The sequence below is a fragment of the Lepisosteus oculatus genome, chromosome 2, assembly GCF_040954835.1.
Source record: "Lepisosteus oculatus isolate fLepOcu1 chromosome 2, fLepOcu1.hap2, whole genome shotgun sequence".
NCBI lineage: Eukaryota > Metazoa > Chordata > Actinopteri > Semionotiformes > Lepisosteidae > Lepisosteus > Lepisosteus oculatus.
This window is the reverse complement of record NC_090697.1, coordinates 61,688,097-61,704,755: the sequence shown is the minus strand read 5'-3', so window position 1 is coordinate 61,704,755 and position 16,659 is coordinate 61,688,097. Positions and strand designations below refer to the sequence as shown.

Below are 16,659 nucleotides of genomic sequence, written 5' to 3'. Positions count from 1 at the left end.
AACTGACCTTACCATTGTATTTTCTGATATAAAAAACAGTTTTTCTATTAAAAAAAGAGCTACAGTATGTTTTAACATACTTTAAAGGAAGACATTTTAATGGTTCCTTATTTAACTGGTGTGATCTACTTTGTCAAGAACACATTTAGAATACGTGACTTTTATGTTTAGATGCAAAAATTGCTCTTGTATTACATGTCAGTGGGATTGTGTTTCCATGCAGTATTGTGATTATTACTTGTCTTTAAGTTATGTTGATGTTCATATTAATTGTTTTGTTATGAGTAGAGATTTCAGGTTAAGTGAGGTGCTGGTAGCAGCAAGTCAAATTAGAAATATATTGGTAGAGAGTGATTCATAAAGAATAATTGGCAGTGTGCATGAGCGGCATTATAATAGGGATGATACAATATGGGAAGACAGTGGATTTAATGGGAATGGAACCTCAACATGTTTATCAGATAATAGGCAATACACTGTATATTCTGCTTATATATTAGTCATTCCATGTATTCTTAACAAAATCCAGGAAAACTCCCACACCTAGATTTTTATCGTTTTATATTTTTTGTAGCGTAAAATATAAGACAAGTATGAAACTAGATAAAAAAATGTACAGTAACACCAACTATTAATATTTGCTGAGATACAAATCATATTTTTTGTAAAAGTATTGTCTTTACACCTTAGCACAAGAAGGTAACTTCTTATCCTCCCCTTTATGACCAGTTTTCAGAAAAGGAAGCACAGCAATGAAAATAAAACTACAGAAATTTTAAAAGACAGTAACTTAGAGCTGTTATACGACTGGGAAGAACATATCACAGATGACCTTCTTGAATCCTTTTCAGCATGTCGAATATTCTCCTAGAGACATTTCCATTTTCTGACCTGCACGTAGGTGAAGCTCTCTGGCAGAGAATGGTCTATACAGGAACACAGGTCTCTTAAGTTATACATTCATAGCTATCCTGGTCCTTTAGCAATTTTTATGAAAGCCATTAAAGCATATTTTTCTCTGTTCCTCTCAAAGGAACGGTCCACCATCACTTAAGAACAATTGAATAAGGGCAAAATGCCATATGACAAAAACTAAAATAACATAACCATGTACACACTTCATTTTGCATCTCAGAACAATGACAAAGGTGATGCTATCCACGGTTTCTTAAAAGGTGTCAGCACTTTATTCAATGATCATATGAAATCACTTCAGAAATGCACACTGGGAATATATTTCTGAGCTCTCATCTACAGCATACCAAGTGGGATACTTATATTGTATCATCAACTCTAAGGATTGGCTTTTGCGCTGAATTAAATTGTTGTACTTGTGTTACTATGCCTCCATTCTACTATCATCATACAGCAGCAATCCTTCTAAACATTCTTTATTCAATTATGGTAATTTCTTTCAATCTAAATGAGCATGTTAAACCTATATTCTTATACCTCTCCCGTGTATTAATGGTAAGGATTGCCTCTGATCTTTAGAAGTCATTTATTTAAAAGACATATATGACCCAATTTGTTTTATCACTGGCTTTCATAACATCATTATCTACCAAGATCTCCTAATGGCACTCTTTTTCCAGAATGCTCATACGTATATTTTGAAACTCATCTTATTAATTGTTCTGTTCAGTGTTGGGAGAATTATTATGGTTATTGCTTTATTCAGAAGGAAATTTCAATTTAAATATAAAAAATCAAATGATGCAGCTGTGGAAAAAAAGAAGTGAATTGCAGTTCAGCATTATGTATGAAATCATTTTTTCCTCTGAGGGTCTAATTGTAGAAACTGTGCCTGTGTGAGCAATTGCCTTGTTAGCAGAATAGTAATAGCAGAAGGTTAAGGATCATACATGTTCAATACTGCTTTGTTATATTCTATTTGGCTTGTGAGAAAGGTTGCAAGATCCCAGACATCAGGAGTTATGCACAAACAGTATCAGCAGAAACCTAGTGCACATTCTCTTCTGCTATATACCGCATGACAGCTACAGGTTTATTGAAATAATACATTGGAAAAATTGTTCACAGAACAAGACCAAAAGAAAAAACAATTTTATAACATAACTTCATATTAGTTTTTAGTCTGTTGTTTTAATTTCACACTACATTTTCACCTTCAGGTGTTCCAATAGTCTGTATTGTGATCAGAGCAGAAAATAAAAAAATGCAATACTGGATAAAATCTAGTATTGCTCAGTTTGAAGTGCAGTTACACAAAAATATTTTTTCAGAGTATTTTTGAACCCACACACCTGCAGACTTAAGAACACACAGCTCACTTAGCTGCAAGTGTGATTGTACAGGCTGAAGCTTAATGAAATAGATTGACAGTAGACTTTTAAAGGCTTTGTTTTCTATGTCAGTAGAAGAGTTGGAGATTGAAAGGTTTTGAGCTTATTAAATGTGTAGTAATTTAAAAAAAATAGAAGCCTTTGTTTGAAGTGGTTTTACTTGAAAATGTGATGTTTTGAGAGGAATTATAAGAAAAACATTTGCTTTACACATTTTGTTTAATGCAGTTGAAGCATTGAATATGTAATTAAAGATTAAAGCAGTGATTGACCAATTGTAGTGTTCCCAATTTCAAAAGAAATGTAGAGAAATTTATTTTTAAAAAAGTAGGCTTTCATTTAACGTTCTTAAGATGGTATGCATTTTGATAGTGCAGTATCCTTAGTTTCTCCAAATGGCTTTAAATATTACTTTTCGTAACATACTCATTTTAGCCTAACGAGAATTTTTTCTAAAACGTTTGATTAGAGACACACAATAGTATTTACAAGTACCATAGGTTTGCAAAACAAAAAAAAAAATTGCTCAGAATTAAGGGATTGTGACTTTGAATTATCACAACTGGTGTAGGCACTATAAAGCAACAATAATCTCCATACTCACTTTCACAGTTGATTGCCACCAGCCCCATTTATTAGTCATAGGTTCCAGTCAAGAGGGCTGAGAGCTGCAATTCATAAACACACATTACAAACTTCCATGTTGGATGGTAATCAATGAAGGTGATTTAAAGGATTGACTATGAATACAAACAATTCTACTCAGTCCTCTATCAGTAGCTCCCCAGGGCATGTGTTGAATAATTCATATTTTGTCCATGCAGTAACACCCTTAGACCGCTAGGCTAGAATGAAACTGAAAGTGATAGGAAACTTACTACTGATTGTTTATACAGCGTCGTGAATACCAAGACAGTTTGGACAAAAATTACTAAAATACTGTCCAAGAGTAATTTAATCTTTTTAAATCCCTCAGACAAGGATGACAAGGCTTGTCTGAGGGATTTAACAAGGCTTAAGGAAGATAATACTAACATGTCATAGATAAACATACAAACATTTCTAAACCCAATTCCATAAAACAAAATATTAACTTTGAAACATTTCCTCACTATTTGAAAAGTTATTTCATCCACAGACATAATTCCAAACTCTGCAATTTCTACTCTGTTAATGTATATCTTATTTGAGAAACATAAGAACATACAAAAAGTTACAAATGAGAGGCCATTTGGCCCATCTCACTTGTTCTCTTGCTAGTAGCTAGGCAATGCAAGGAACTCATCCTGCCATTTCTTAAAAGACATCAGGCTGTCAGCTCAACAACATGGCTCAGCAGCTTGTTCCAATTCCCTTAATTCTCCCGCTGGATTCTTATGCACACATCACTTTAAATAAAATCTGCTATAAACCATTTACGATTCTGATGACATGGTGTGCTGGTCTTGATCGATCAAGGCATATCACTGCGGTACATGCATCCAGGTTCTTTTTAAACAGAGATGTGCAATTGCTTTCAGAAGCAGTAAGGGATTAGACCACTCTTTTTGGACCCATTTGGTTTTTGAATCCACCATCCAATAATAGCATCCCCTGTCCTAATTTTAGTTAAACTGAAGACATCCCATAAGAATATTACACTAATATTCCTAACATTTTCTGGCACTAAATCTGTGGTATGTCTGCTCTTCTTAAACCTTGGAATATTGTTCAATATGTGACTGTATTTCAGTTTCTTGCAAAAAACATTATTACATAAAATTATGTAAATTATTTAGATTTTCTGTGTTTGTGTTATAATAAGTAAAAAATATTTGCATACATTATGAGGCGGGTGTATAAGGAACACAGATTAAGTCACAGATAGAGTTAAGATAACACAAATTGTTCTTCAAATCTTACATAATTCAACAAAGTATATACAGTAGTTTCAGCCTATTGTTTTTACTACTTACATCTTGCTATTTAATCCGACAGTAAATGAAATTAAGTCATGTGCATTACAAAGCTAACACATCATCTAATAAAAAGTTATTAATGCAATATTAATACGAGTATGTTGCTGTGTATTATTTTGCTTTATGTTTCTGTTACATGTTTATAGCAATATCTTTGAGTTCAACACATATTTCTAATAAAATATCATAACAAATGGAAGGTCTGATCAAAGTTAAAAAAAATTCTCTCTGGAAAAACTTTCTTTAAACATTATTAAAAATGAAAACAAATTACCATAAATATATATAATAGCTTATTACAAAATGACTAAACATAGATGTTATCCTTTTTATTCTTCATTTTATATACAGTACATTACCTTATTTCATATATTTGTTAAAAATCTCAAAATATAACTCTTTATTTCCTAGATGGCGAGCACCAATAGAAACCAATGGCATTCTGGAGTACTATACATTATACCTCTCTACCACAGAACAGAAATTCTCAGTGGTGTACAACAGCTCAGAACTCTTTGAAGATTACACTGTGCGCCACCTGTTCCCAGGCACCTGGTACTACTTTCAACTTGCTGTACGTATCATTAATATACTTTGTATTGTGTATCTCTAAGTCACCTCTGAAGGGTCTTATGTAGGTTTTGACACAGAAAACTAAACATGGTACACAGAAATAATGTGAGGATAAATAAAAAGTGTAATTGTTTATCTGTTGAAATCTGAATTTCCAAATTATTTTAATACTAACAATAATTAGTGATTTGTTGAACTGTTTGTTCTTCTGCATGTTTGATACGTTATTTTCATCCTGCACCTTATGTGCAGTGCATGCCCATCTTGTGTCTTTCACTGTAATGCTCACAAACACTGTCTCTCCCATGGATTAAAGATACTATAAATAAAATATTTTGATACCTCTTTGAACATGTCTGCTCTTTTGAAGGCATGCACTGGCGGAGGATGCAGGCTGAGTAGTCCTAGCATGGCCAGAACAGAGGAGAGCACACCTGAAAATGTCCCAGCCCCCAGTGTGCAGTCCTTCTCCTCTGATTCTTTCAACATTTCCTGGACAGAGCCGAAGCAGCCCAATGGTAAGTGAACTCTTTTAGCCTCCAGTTCAACACATGATTAGTAAAGGTAAATTAATATTCTAAATGGCAGCTTATGCGTGGTACTTAATTTTTAATGATCATTTTAGCACATAAAATCCTTCAGATAGCACCACTTTGTCTGCAGCTAAAAGACTGGGGTCTGAAGGATGTTTTTTTTTTAAGTGGATAAAAAGTGCTCCCTTTTGACTGATGCTGTGAACTGCAGCTAGATGTTCCCACTGTCCATTACAACAGTGGGGATTGCTCTATCGGAAGTCTTTCCTTTTTTAATTTGAGCAGACAAGGAAAATGAAAAGATTAAAGTTACATTATTCAGTGGAAAGACCTAAGTATTGTGCTGTTTTTTTTCCTCAGATATTTTTCATTAATATCTGAAACTGCAGTAAATTATTTTAATGAGTAGAATCATGGTGTAAAATATATTTTTTGAACGTAAACATTACAATAACAATGTTGCCAACAGTTGTCTCAGACTGGACATAGGTTAACTGTCAAATAACATTTAGTTTTTAGAAGAAGATTTATTATATGCAAAGTTTATATACAATACTAATAAACATTTAATATGGCATTTGTTTTCAATGTCATTTTTAGAGGTTGAAACACATTTACAGTAATGGTTCTGGTTTAATTAGACTGGGAATAGCTTTTCATTGATGGTCTGGAGATGCTTATGATGCTTCTTTTCAATTTCACTTTCTGATGAGAGCTTTGTTTTCTGTACGTTCAATGTGCTATAAATGTTTACACAACTCTACAACATAAAAATTGACTTTCCATTACTGGAAAAATCATTCAATTTACTCTGAGAAAACCTAGTTTAAAGTATTAATATTTTTCATGTTGCAGTTCCTAATTAATCATATTACACTGCCAACCCATCAGCAAAATTTACAAGACGTCCAACAAAATCATCAGTTTTAGATTCTAGTTTGGTAGAATTATTTCAGTTTCATTGCTTCTAGGTTAATTTTGTAATTAGTGGGTTTTTCAAAAGGGTAGGCATATTGTGGAATGCAAGAAGACTCAAAACTTACATACTATATTCTCTAAAGCAATGTATTTGTATTTTGTTTATATTTTGTATAAATGTACAGTAAATATATACCTGCTGATTGAGATATTTAGTTAGTTGTTTAAGCATGTATTACTCAGTTGAGATGTCTAAATTATTTCTTATTGGGAATTTAGTTTTCCAAATGTATCTTTGTGTTGAATAGAATATGAACTACCCAGAATGTCACAAAACTTCCTGACTTTATCTGTCCTCATCTATGTATCAATCTTATGTAACTAGCCTATTTCCATTTTTATCTTTGTTCTGTGAGTGGCAATATAAAGGCTTGTTGGCCTTCTAAACCTGTAATTTCTTTCTTTCTCTGTTCTCCTTATACTAAGAGCATGTATCTATACTTATTTTTGTCATATGTAGGATCCGGTTTTGTATTCATGCATTAGCACATGGAAGTATACATTTCAAAATTGTATGTAGCAAATAATAAATAAGTTTTGGAAAGAAACTTTAAACCAAGACAATATTTAACAAGTATACATTTCCCATGGATATTGAAATAAATAGAATGAAGCTAAACAAAATCAGCATTTGTAATTGTTTAGGTCAATTCAAATAATCAAAATGAAAAGACAGAAATAATATGAACTATAATCATACTGTAGCTGCACAAACTCTAGTAGTTTATCACCATCACCATTGACTTTTGTCCATTGAACCCTTACCCTCTCTCACAGCATATTTTATGTGCAGCACTGTTTTTTTCTCTTTCTTGTCCAGCTTATGTTATTTTAGTGGGATTTAGTTTAGTTTATCTGCTTTTAGTCCTGTGTGTGATTTACCTTTAATACAAGCAGCTTTATTTTCCTTTAAATTCTCTATAAAATTAAAAGTATTAACGTTCATCAACATCCAAGCCTCAGTGGACACCTGCAGGCATCATGCCACAAAATAAGTTGTCAGATATCAAAACAGATGTTAATCATTTGGGAACGTAGGTTATTCATGACTCCTTCTGTCTATAAATGTCCCTATGCTCTTATACGTACTTAAGGTGCTTTAAGCACCATGGATCTTCTGTACCAGGGTATTGTTATGAAATCGGAGTATACAGTACCTTTCATAAACAATATCTTACTTTTCTGTGTGATAGCTTACCTTAATGTTTTCATCAAACGGGATTGATACTGAACGGGGCTGAAACCTCTGATATATGCAAATGCATCAATGACTGCCGAAACACTTCTATGGGAAGTGCCATCTTCAGATTTTATAATATTATCTTGATGCAATGAAAAACCAATAAGGTCTCAGCCTAGGCACTGATTTCATCTATGAACCTATGGCACAGTGTCATTTTAATTCCCTAGCTCTATTCCTAAAATGTTAATTCAACATGAGAAGGAGTTGAGCAACTAAGAAAATGGAGCTGCATGCTTCAAAAAGTTCTCTTTTAATACTATATGCCACCTTTTTGGAGTTCCATTTCCCTGAATCAACATGAGGAACATCCAAAGATAACATTGTAATGTGCCTCTGTGCCTCAATCTGCAAACTAAATTAAGTAGACGTGCTCCCAAATTAATGTGCTTGAAGAAAAGTTGTACTGTAGATCAGTAATGGGTTACATGTTAAGGGCTTTCTGGAGGAACCTAATAAGAAAGTAAAAAAAATTAAAAGGGATATTTTAGCTTAAGAAGACCTTTAAACTTTCTGTCCAGAAACATGATTACAAATTGTTAAATGATAGTCTAGCAAAATTATATTGTCTAAGATTTTTTTTACTTTTATGCTAATCATAGTAATAAAAGTTAAATAAGAGTAACATATTTGTACATTCAAAAAAGGACACTTTTTTCCCATCGAGAGTACCAGTATCTGTTAAATTGGGTTTTATTAATGCTATATAATTTATTATATATTAATTATAAAACAATATATCTTGTTTGCCACAGAGATGTAAATTCCAGGTCTGCGTATCAAGCACACAGTTTCCTATTCTTCTCTGCAACATCCAAAACATAGGAATTTTGTCTTTAGTGCAGCAGTGAATACTGTGCACAGTACAGGATCAGATGACACACTGTAGGACACATTAGGATTGTGGCTCATCCAGGGGTGGAGGCTTTGTAAAAATTGAAAAATTTGTTCAGAACAAAAACTGAATGGGGCACCAAACAAGACAAGTATACAATTATAATCAGCACAGTCTCTCAAGTAAACATTCTCTTAATTTTAAGAAATATTTGCTTTGAAAATCTTTTGGTAAAAAAAGAATGGACAAATCCCAGATGTTATAAGATGTTTGAAAATTCCTCTCTGGATGGATATTTAAGGACCACAGTGGATGACATGTCTGGGAAAATATGGATGTATGATAGCCCTAATAAAATGGGATTCTCATTTCAAATTCTAAATTGTATTTTACAATAACTAAATTATTTTTGCAGGTAAATTATTTCTGACTCCTTGTGGGTCACTGCATTTCTAGCCTAAATATAACCCTATTTTTATCATTAAAAAGCTGAACTGTATTTGCTATACTCATAAAGCCTTAGGAGCTGTTTACATGATTTATAGCACTCTATTCTAATGGAGAGCTTTAATAGTTTGCCTAGAACTAAACTGCCAGCTCACATTTTAAAATCTGTCTAAAAACAAATGGGGTTAGTTTGTTACAACTGGCAAGTGTTTTTGGAAGTTGATGGGTATTGGTGCTGTGTTGTGTATACAATATCATAAACTTCTAGTGTGGATATTTTCTTTATTGTAATATTTTAAAAAGATCAGTCAAATGTTCTTTAAAGTAAAATGTATTAATAATAATTTAACTAATATAATATAAAATATAGATCAATATGTGCCTTCTAAAACCAACTTTAAAAAAATATATAATTTGTCCCGTAAGTCCGACAGGATGAACCGTAGAATGGCTGGAGAGTGATAAAGACCCTATGTGTATCAGCGAGACGGGGGTTAGCCCGGGCTCAGCTGTTCAGAAGAAGCCGTAAAGAAACCTATGCCCTCAGGCCAAGGACAGGAGTGACCTGGTGCTAGGCGGGTCTCAGGGCAACTGAACAACAATGCTGAGCAAGGAGCAGAGAAGAAGCAGGAAATAAATAGGCTACACAACAAGACACACCAGAAAGACATGAATAATCACAGGGAACTAGGAACAGAAGGAACGTAGAGCGCCCTCTAGGTGTAATGAGCGTGACAGTACCCCCCCCCCCCCCCTTCACGGGCGGCTCCTGATGCCCAAAAAAGAGCTGCACAACGCTGGGGGGAGGAAAAACCTCATTTAACTTAAAGGAAACCTTCGGGAGTCCACGGCTGAGAGCTACACCCTCCTCCAAGGTATAAACCTTTATTGAGTAGAGGAAGGGGGGGCTGAAACGGAACTCCAGAGGAGCAAAACAAAAAACCAGACCGAACAAACAAACAAAAATCACAAACAAAATTAAACCCTGACGGAACAGGGGAACAATTAACACATAAGGGCATGGGAGCCCGGAGCCAGGGAGACCAGAAGGCATTGGAGCCCGGAGCCAGGGAGACCAGAGGGCATGGGAGCCCGGAACACGGAAGCAGCAGGGGGCGTGGGAGCCCGGAACACAGAAGCAGCAGGGGACGTGGGAGCCCGGGACACAGAAGCAGCAGGGGGCGTGGGAGCCCGGGACAGTGACAGCAGTAGAGGGCGTGGGAGCCTGGGACAGTGACAGCAGTAGAGGGCGTGGGAGCCTGGGACAGCGAGAGTAGGAGAGGGTGTGGGAACCTGGGACAAAGCCAAATACGCAACGAGTATAAACCCTGATGGAACAGGGAAAACAAACAACACCTAAAAGAAATAACCCACAACAGATAGAGAAGAGCAGGGAGCACAGAGGCCTAGAACCAGGCATACAGATGTAGCGGCAATGCTTGTTAATAAGACAGAATTAAGCGTTGGTATGCTGTCCTAAAGGAGGCCCCATCTCACCCTCCATCTCTGTGGTGCAGCCACAGAGAAAGTATTCATGCAGGCTGATTTAAGATGTTTTCTTTTGATAAGGAACAAGCTCCCAGACGGGGATGCACTTAGCTAAGCCTGGCTATCATGATCAATGGTCATCCATTGTCGCCTATCTGTCTAGGGAGTGCCAGATGGACATCTGGACTGCATTCCTAAGTGTCAGGAGTAAGTGACTCATATCTCACCTTGATCAACCAATCAGGGACTGGTAGGGCCGAGTAAACCACGTGGGACTCTGATGCCCATGGAACTTTCAGCCAATCAACGAGCTGAAGTTCCTCCAGGTAAAAACAGGCAACACAGAGAGCCTGAGAGATTCAGTAGAATTCTGTGGACTTTTCTAAAGGGAATTCAAAGGAGAATTCCAGGGCAGGACGGCCCAGGAGCAGAAGGCTCCCAAGGGCAGGACATTCTCGCAGCGCGCCTCCTGACCATCCTGAGACTCAGCCCGGACAACCACGGAACGGCCAGTGTGTCCGAGTGCCAGAACTTTTCTTTGTTCTAAGAGTCTAGAGCGGAGGTTGCCAGAGAGTAACAAGAGGATCCACCCGAGGTTAGCACCAGCAGCAGGCCTCGTGAACAGGTCAGAACTGGGGACAGTTGAATCACTATTCAGAACTAGCTCTTCATCAGGAACGAACCGGTCCTCTTCCTGACTTGCTGGGACCCACAGTCATCTTTTCTCCTGTGCACAAACTTTGCTAGTTAAAGCCAACACTAACTAGCAGGCCAGTGAGCATCTGCAGCGCACCGTCGCAAACCGCACAGCACAGCCTGGCACTGAGCCAGAGAGCGCGGATTGGACAGCAACAGCCTGCAACTGTTTCTTTGTGTCCGCAGGAGATCTGAATCCCCAGAGATTGGATGAGTATTCAACTTCAATGCATTACAGCTCGAGAATTCAATTGTTATCCCAACCAGTTGATATCAATTTAATTCCTAAGAGTTATGTACTTGTTTTGAGTATCTAATGTAGAAGTTATAACCAAGTTCATTTACGAAACGGTCTAAATGAATGATATACTGAACGTATGTCCTCTTGATGTATGTAACTCTTTGTAACTGATTGAATATATATCTTTTGTATTCTGATAACCCTCTCGATAAGATCTGTTAGGTTTATATGCATATTCTATGTATTAATAAATGTATCCTCGTGTATATAGTACCTGTGTGTGTGCGTTGTTTGAGTTATATCCCATGGTTGGATTCTAAAGCCATCAAAAGAATCAATTTTGTGGTTTACTGCTACAATTAATAATTGTCCCAGTAAATGCCCAAACCCTACAGAACTGGTGCCTTCAGAGAGCACACTACACAGAAAAAATTTCCAAAAGCCAGGAAACAAAAAAAAAGAAAAAAAAACTGCTCGAGGGGTCTAAGGTAGGCTCAGCATTCTGTCAAGTAAGTCTGACAGGACGAACTGTAGAATGGCTAGAGAGCGATAAAGACCCTATGTGTAGCGGCGAGACGGGGGTTAGCCCGGGCTCAGCTGTTCAGGAGAAGCCGTAAAGATACCTATGCCCTCAGGCCAAGGACAGGAGTGACCTGGTGCTAGGTGGGTCTCAGGGCAACTGAACAACAATGCTGAGCAAGTAGCAGAGCAGAAGCAGGAAATAAATAGGCTACACAACAAGACACACCAGAAAGACATGAATAATCACAGGGAACTAGGAACAGAAGAAACGTAGAGTGCCCTCTAGGTGTAATGAGCATGACATAATTAAGGTTTCAAAGTACATTTAAATGTAGTATCCCTCTTAAAATGTGTATTTGAATAACTAAGACACAAAACACAAATCTGACATTTTCTTCAAATTAGATGTAGACTACTTGCAATATTAAGCAGGCACTATATGATTTCCATAACTGAGTTTTGCTTTGATTATATTATAATTATTTAAGGAAATGTTGTTCTGCCATGAGCAAGTGGAGCTCACTTAGACATGTGTGGAACTACATCCTTCATTCTACAAAACTTTACAGTAGAAACACATTTTCACATCACATAGGATGTAAACACACAAAAGTGTAGCCTTTAAGGATCACATACAGTATATATTATTATGTATTATTTATGCTGAGCTACTGCCATCTCCTAAAGCAGCTGTGTTCTTTTAGAACTTCATTGATGATAATTAGTGTTTCTATGACATATCAAGTCCAATAGGTTTGCAGACACCAATAACTGGTAAAATACAGTAGAATTGCAAAATGTAACATTCCTGGGGGCACCATCATCATCCATTGCTTTTAAACTCAGTGGTCTACAAAATCACATGACTTTATCGTTGCAGAGTTTTAGTTACATGAAGAATTAGGTATAGGAAAAATGTACTTGACATAGATGTTCGTAAATAGGAAATATGTAAGACATCCTGGAATAGGAGTACTTGCTCTCTAAGATGTAGCTGTGACAGTTAATGAAAGCTATCAATCTCATTCACTTATTTTTGATTTCAAATATCACAGGTTCATTTCTTTTTGAAGCTTGGTTGAAAATTAGCATGGAGAATACCAGTTGCAGTTTATCTGAGTTGTTGTCAGCAGCCTTTAAGCCAATAATTGCAACATTTCCAGTTTCACATAATTGTTTGATATGCTATCTAATTAACTTTCTGCTTTATGGATAAGAACACTTGGTTTTGTTCCAAAAATGTTATTACACTCTGGTTGGTCATTTAGAGTTCCAAAACCTTTCAACAACGTTCACCTTCAAACTGAGCATCAGTATGCTGTTCAACCTGTTGTCATGAGAATTACATCCAATTAGAGTTACTGGGATAGTTGAAAAAAGAACCCTAGTAATGTGAAACCTTGAAAACATGCTCTAATGTTAAATGGGTCATTGTAACAAACTATTGTAAAAGTTGTTAAAAAAGAGAATATTGTTCAATTGACTGAAATTCCTTATATTGAAATATGTGCATTGCTTGGCTGTGGAACATAATTTAACTTTTCTTTTGTCATAGGTATCATCACCAGCTATGGGCTGTACATGAATGGTGTACTAGTACAGAATTCCACTTCTCTTCATTTCTCTGTCAGTGGTCTACAAACCTGGAGTCTCCACAGCTTCAGAGTGCAGGCCTGCACTGCTAAAGGCTGTGCCCTAGGTCCCCTGGTGAGTGCTCACATTTACATTATGCTAATGTAGCGGGTGTCAGATGGCAGGAAGCATCATAAAGGTGATCGATTCACTTTGGTCAATACAGCACCTTCTGGTAGCACTTGACATTTCATACAAATGCCATTCAAGAGCTGTTACCAATTTGATAGGCCATTTTTGGGCACTTTTCCAATATGTGCTAAGATTTAAGTCAAAGAACAATATCACAGACTCAGCTAAAGTTGTAGGGGAAGGAATGCTTTTTAAAATCTCAACAGGCCAAGAAAAATAATCTCCTAACAGATGGTAGGAACTAACAAATTGCAAAAAGGATATGCTGAGACCATTGTTCATTTTTACTTATTAATGCACTACATAGTTTATACCGTCATTGTGACAAAAATCTGCATTTTATTAATTCTTTATTTTTGGCATTACTGATATGGTCTACACCCTATTGAATGATTTGTCTTTCAAGAAGAATTAAGCATCTTTTAGGCTAAGTAAGGAAATAGCATTTCATAACCTAAAAGATTACCAACCTTTAATATGTCTGGGATTGTAATATATTGTCAAACTCTGGCAGAATGTATGGGATTGTTAGTGCAAACTAACGTGCTCCATAGGCTTTATTAATGTATGTTTTGTACTTCAGTTTAACTAATTTGTATGGTTTGCATTCAATAATGAATCTTAGAATATAAAGGTGCACGCATGCCAATTATCCTATCCTTCAATTTATTTTCATGTGTCTTTTATCTTGGTGTGCTTTGTGAAGAGCTACCATTGAGAGCACTTCAAACACCCTGGTCATTAATGTCGTTACTCTGTAAATTTATCATTCTGCCAAATAAAAACAAAAAGAAAAGAGAATCTGTCCATTTTCAATAACATTTTTTTCATTTTTAACGCATGAGTAAATATCACAGGAAGTGTTTTAAAAAGGACAAGGACAGAACCTCAGACTCACAATCTTTTCTTTAAAGTTGTTATTTTTATCAGCATTGTTAGAGAGAATTATATGAATATGGGAGGAACATCACTTTTTAAATAACTGTCTATATTTGCATGTGGTGTGCTAGGTTTGCGAGATTGGTGATTTACCAGATGGCTTCTTTTGAGGTCAACCCTCAGTCAATTATTATACTCAGAAAAGGTCACATAACGTTTTGAAGCAACATTAAATGCATTTATGTGGGTTAGACCAGCACTTCACAATTCCTTTTCCCAGCTGAGTACAGCCCTTTAAGTTATACCTCTGTGTGTAATTAAGAAACTGCTAAAAGACCTGGAAAGGTTTTAAAGCCACTGAAGTAAATTAATTCCTGAATGTACTTTACTCACTCAGTTTATTTATATTGGGATACAGCTGAAACAAAAATGCTTCCTCAGACTCTCCAAAAATGTTTTAATTTATATTTTGGGGTACTATGCACAGTAATACATTTTAACTTTGGGGTAACATAAGTGATTGTTTTATTTGCCATAATAAATACAGTAATAAGCTAAGTAAAAAAGCTAAAAATGTACCCAAGACTGTTAACTTGTGAATTATTGCAAAAATGTATTATTAAGCATATATATCCTTAAATCCAGATTCTAGCTCTGATTGAAAAGACAATAAAAAGCAAATGTCTTGTTTATTGCACTGCTTCCATTATTCTTGGATCTGTTATGCAATACTAGCAAAATAGGTCAGATGGGTTGAATGGCTTCCTTGCATCTTTATTTTTATTTTTTTTAAGTAGAAATGTACTTTAGTAGAAAAATAATATTACGCCAAACTTCAAGAGAGATAACCACGATATCTTTACATTACAAATTTAGCCAAAGAATACTTCATGTGCCTAGGCATAGTAACAGCTGTTCACCTTGGCAGGTGGAAAGCCGAACCTTGGAAGCAGCACCAGTAGGAACAGTGACCCTGGAAGTTACCAGTGAAGGACCTCACTCTGTGAGAGCTAAGTGGATGAGCCCAGCCAAACCAAATGGTCTTTTAACTTATACCCTCCTTTTCACTGGCATCTTCTATCACCACAAAGGTAATTTGCATGTAAATGAAACCTATGAAATCCCAACTATAGCTTTCATTCTGTTTTGTTTTTTTCCAGTTTGAAGAAAAATGCATAATATTTTGCTCAACATTTGAAGTTGCCTTGACTTGGCATCTTGAGCATTTATTGCATTATTATCTCCCTTTGTTTAAGTCATCAGTGTCTTCTGAGAATGGCAGATTGCCTCCCTGAGACCCAAGGACAATCTGAGTGAAGCAGAGGTTTTGTGTTTACATATGCTTAAAGGGGCACTGAACCTTATCAGTATAATGCAGGAATGAAAGGCCTTAAATAATATTAGTTGTCTGCCTGCATTTTGCTCTTGGTGTCTGGTGAGCCTAATGCATGAGTGTAAGTGATCTAAACAATGATGAGAGAAAGAGAGCTATGCTCATAATTCAGCTTAGAGTAGTGATGAAAAGACAGATAGAAGTGGACAGATCTGTAAAAGGGTAATCTCAGAAAAAAAAATGAACCGCACCCTGATAACATAAAATTATATATACAGTAGATGATTCAAGCAATGTATAATATACATTACCCATCTTACAAAAAAATGTAGTTTTAGCATAATGTTTGGTTATATAAGTTGTGCAGTACTTTACCATATCAAGCTCAAGAGAATAAGAAAGCATACTGAATATCTATAAAAAAAAACAATCATTGGTACTTTTTGTACCATTGAAAGTAAAATGAGACATTTGAACAAAAGCATTAAAGGTAAATGAGTAACACAAGTATAAAAGAAAGAACCAATGTCCTTCCTAACAGGATTTTTGTGGGATAAAGAGTTTGGCATTTGATCCATAATATCATTAAGAGGCAAGTGAGTTTTAGAACTAAGCATTATGTACAGATGAGACCAAGTTGAACCTTTACCAAAATTATGGAAAAATGTGGAAGAACAAAAGAACTACAGGTGCTTTTCGGTGAAGCATAGTGGAGATAATGCCATGGTCTGGATTTGCACACAAGTACAAATTTCTTGGCTGTCAAGCAAAATTAGGCTTTTTCACTCTACTGTACCAATACTTTTTTGTAGGACACTGTAAGTTCCTATTTGCGATGATTGGGTTTGCCTTAATTTTGTTTGGCA

The 16,659-nt window shown here is 35.9% G+C and overlaps 1 protein-coding gene across 2 annotated transcripts in view; it reads left to right on the top strand.

Moving 5' to 3' along the window:
• The window catches only part of ush2a (Usher syndrome 2A (autosomal recessive, mild)), a 409,409-nt gene that overhangs the window by 167,891 nt on the left and 224,859 nt on the right, over nt 1-16,659 (top strand). For both annotated transcript variants that reach the window (XM_015346259.2, XM_069180084.1), the window contains exons 33-36: nt 4,676-4,838; nt 5,208-5,355; nt 13,373-13,524; nt 15,389-15,551. In XM_015346259.2, the coding sequence (XP_015201745.2) occupies nt 4,676-4,838; nt 5,208-5,355; nt 13,373-13,524; nt 15,389-15,551 (626 nt within the window). The remainder of the gene's footprint in view (nt 1-4,675; nt 4,839-5,207; nt 5,356-13,372; nt 13,525-15,388; nt 15,552-16,659) is intronic.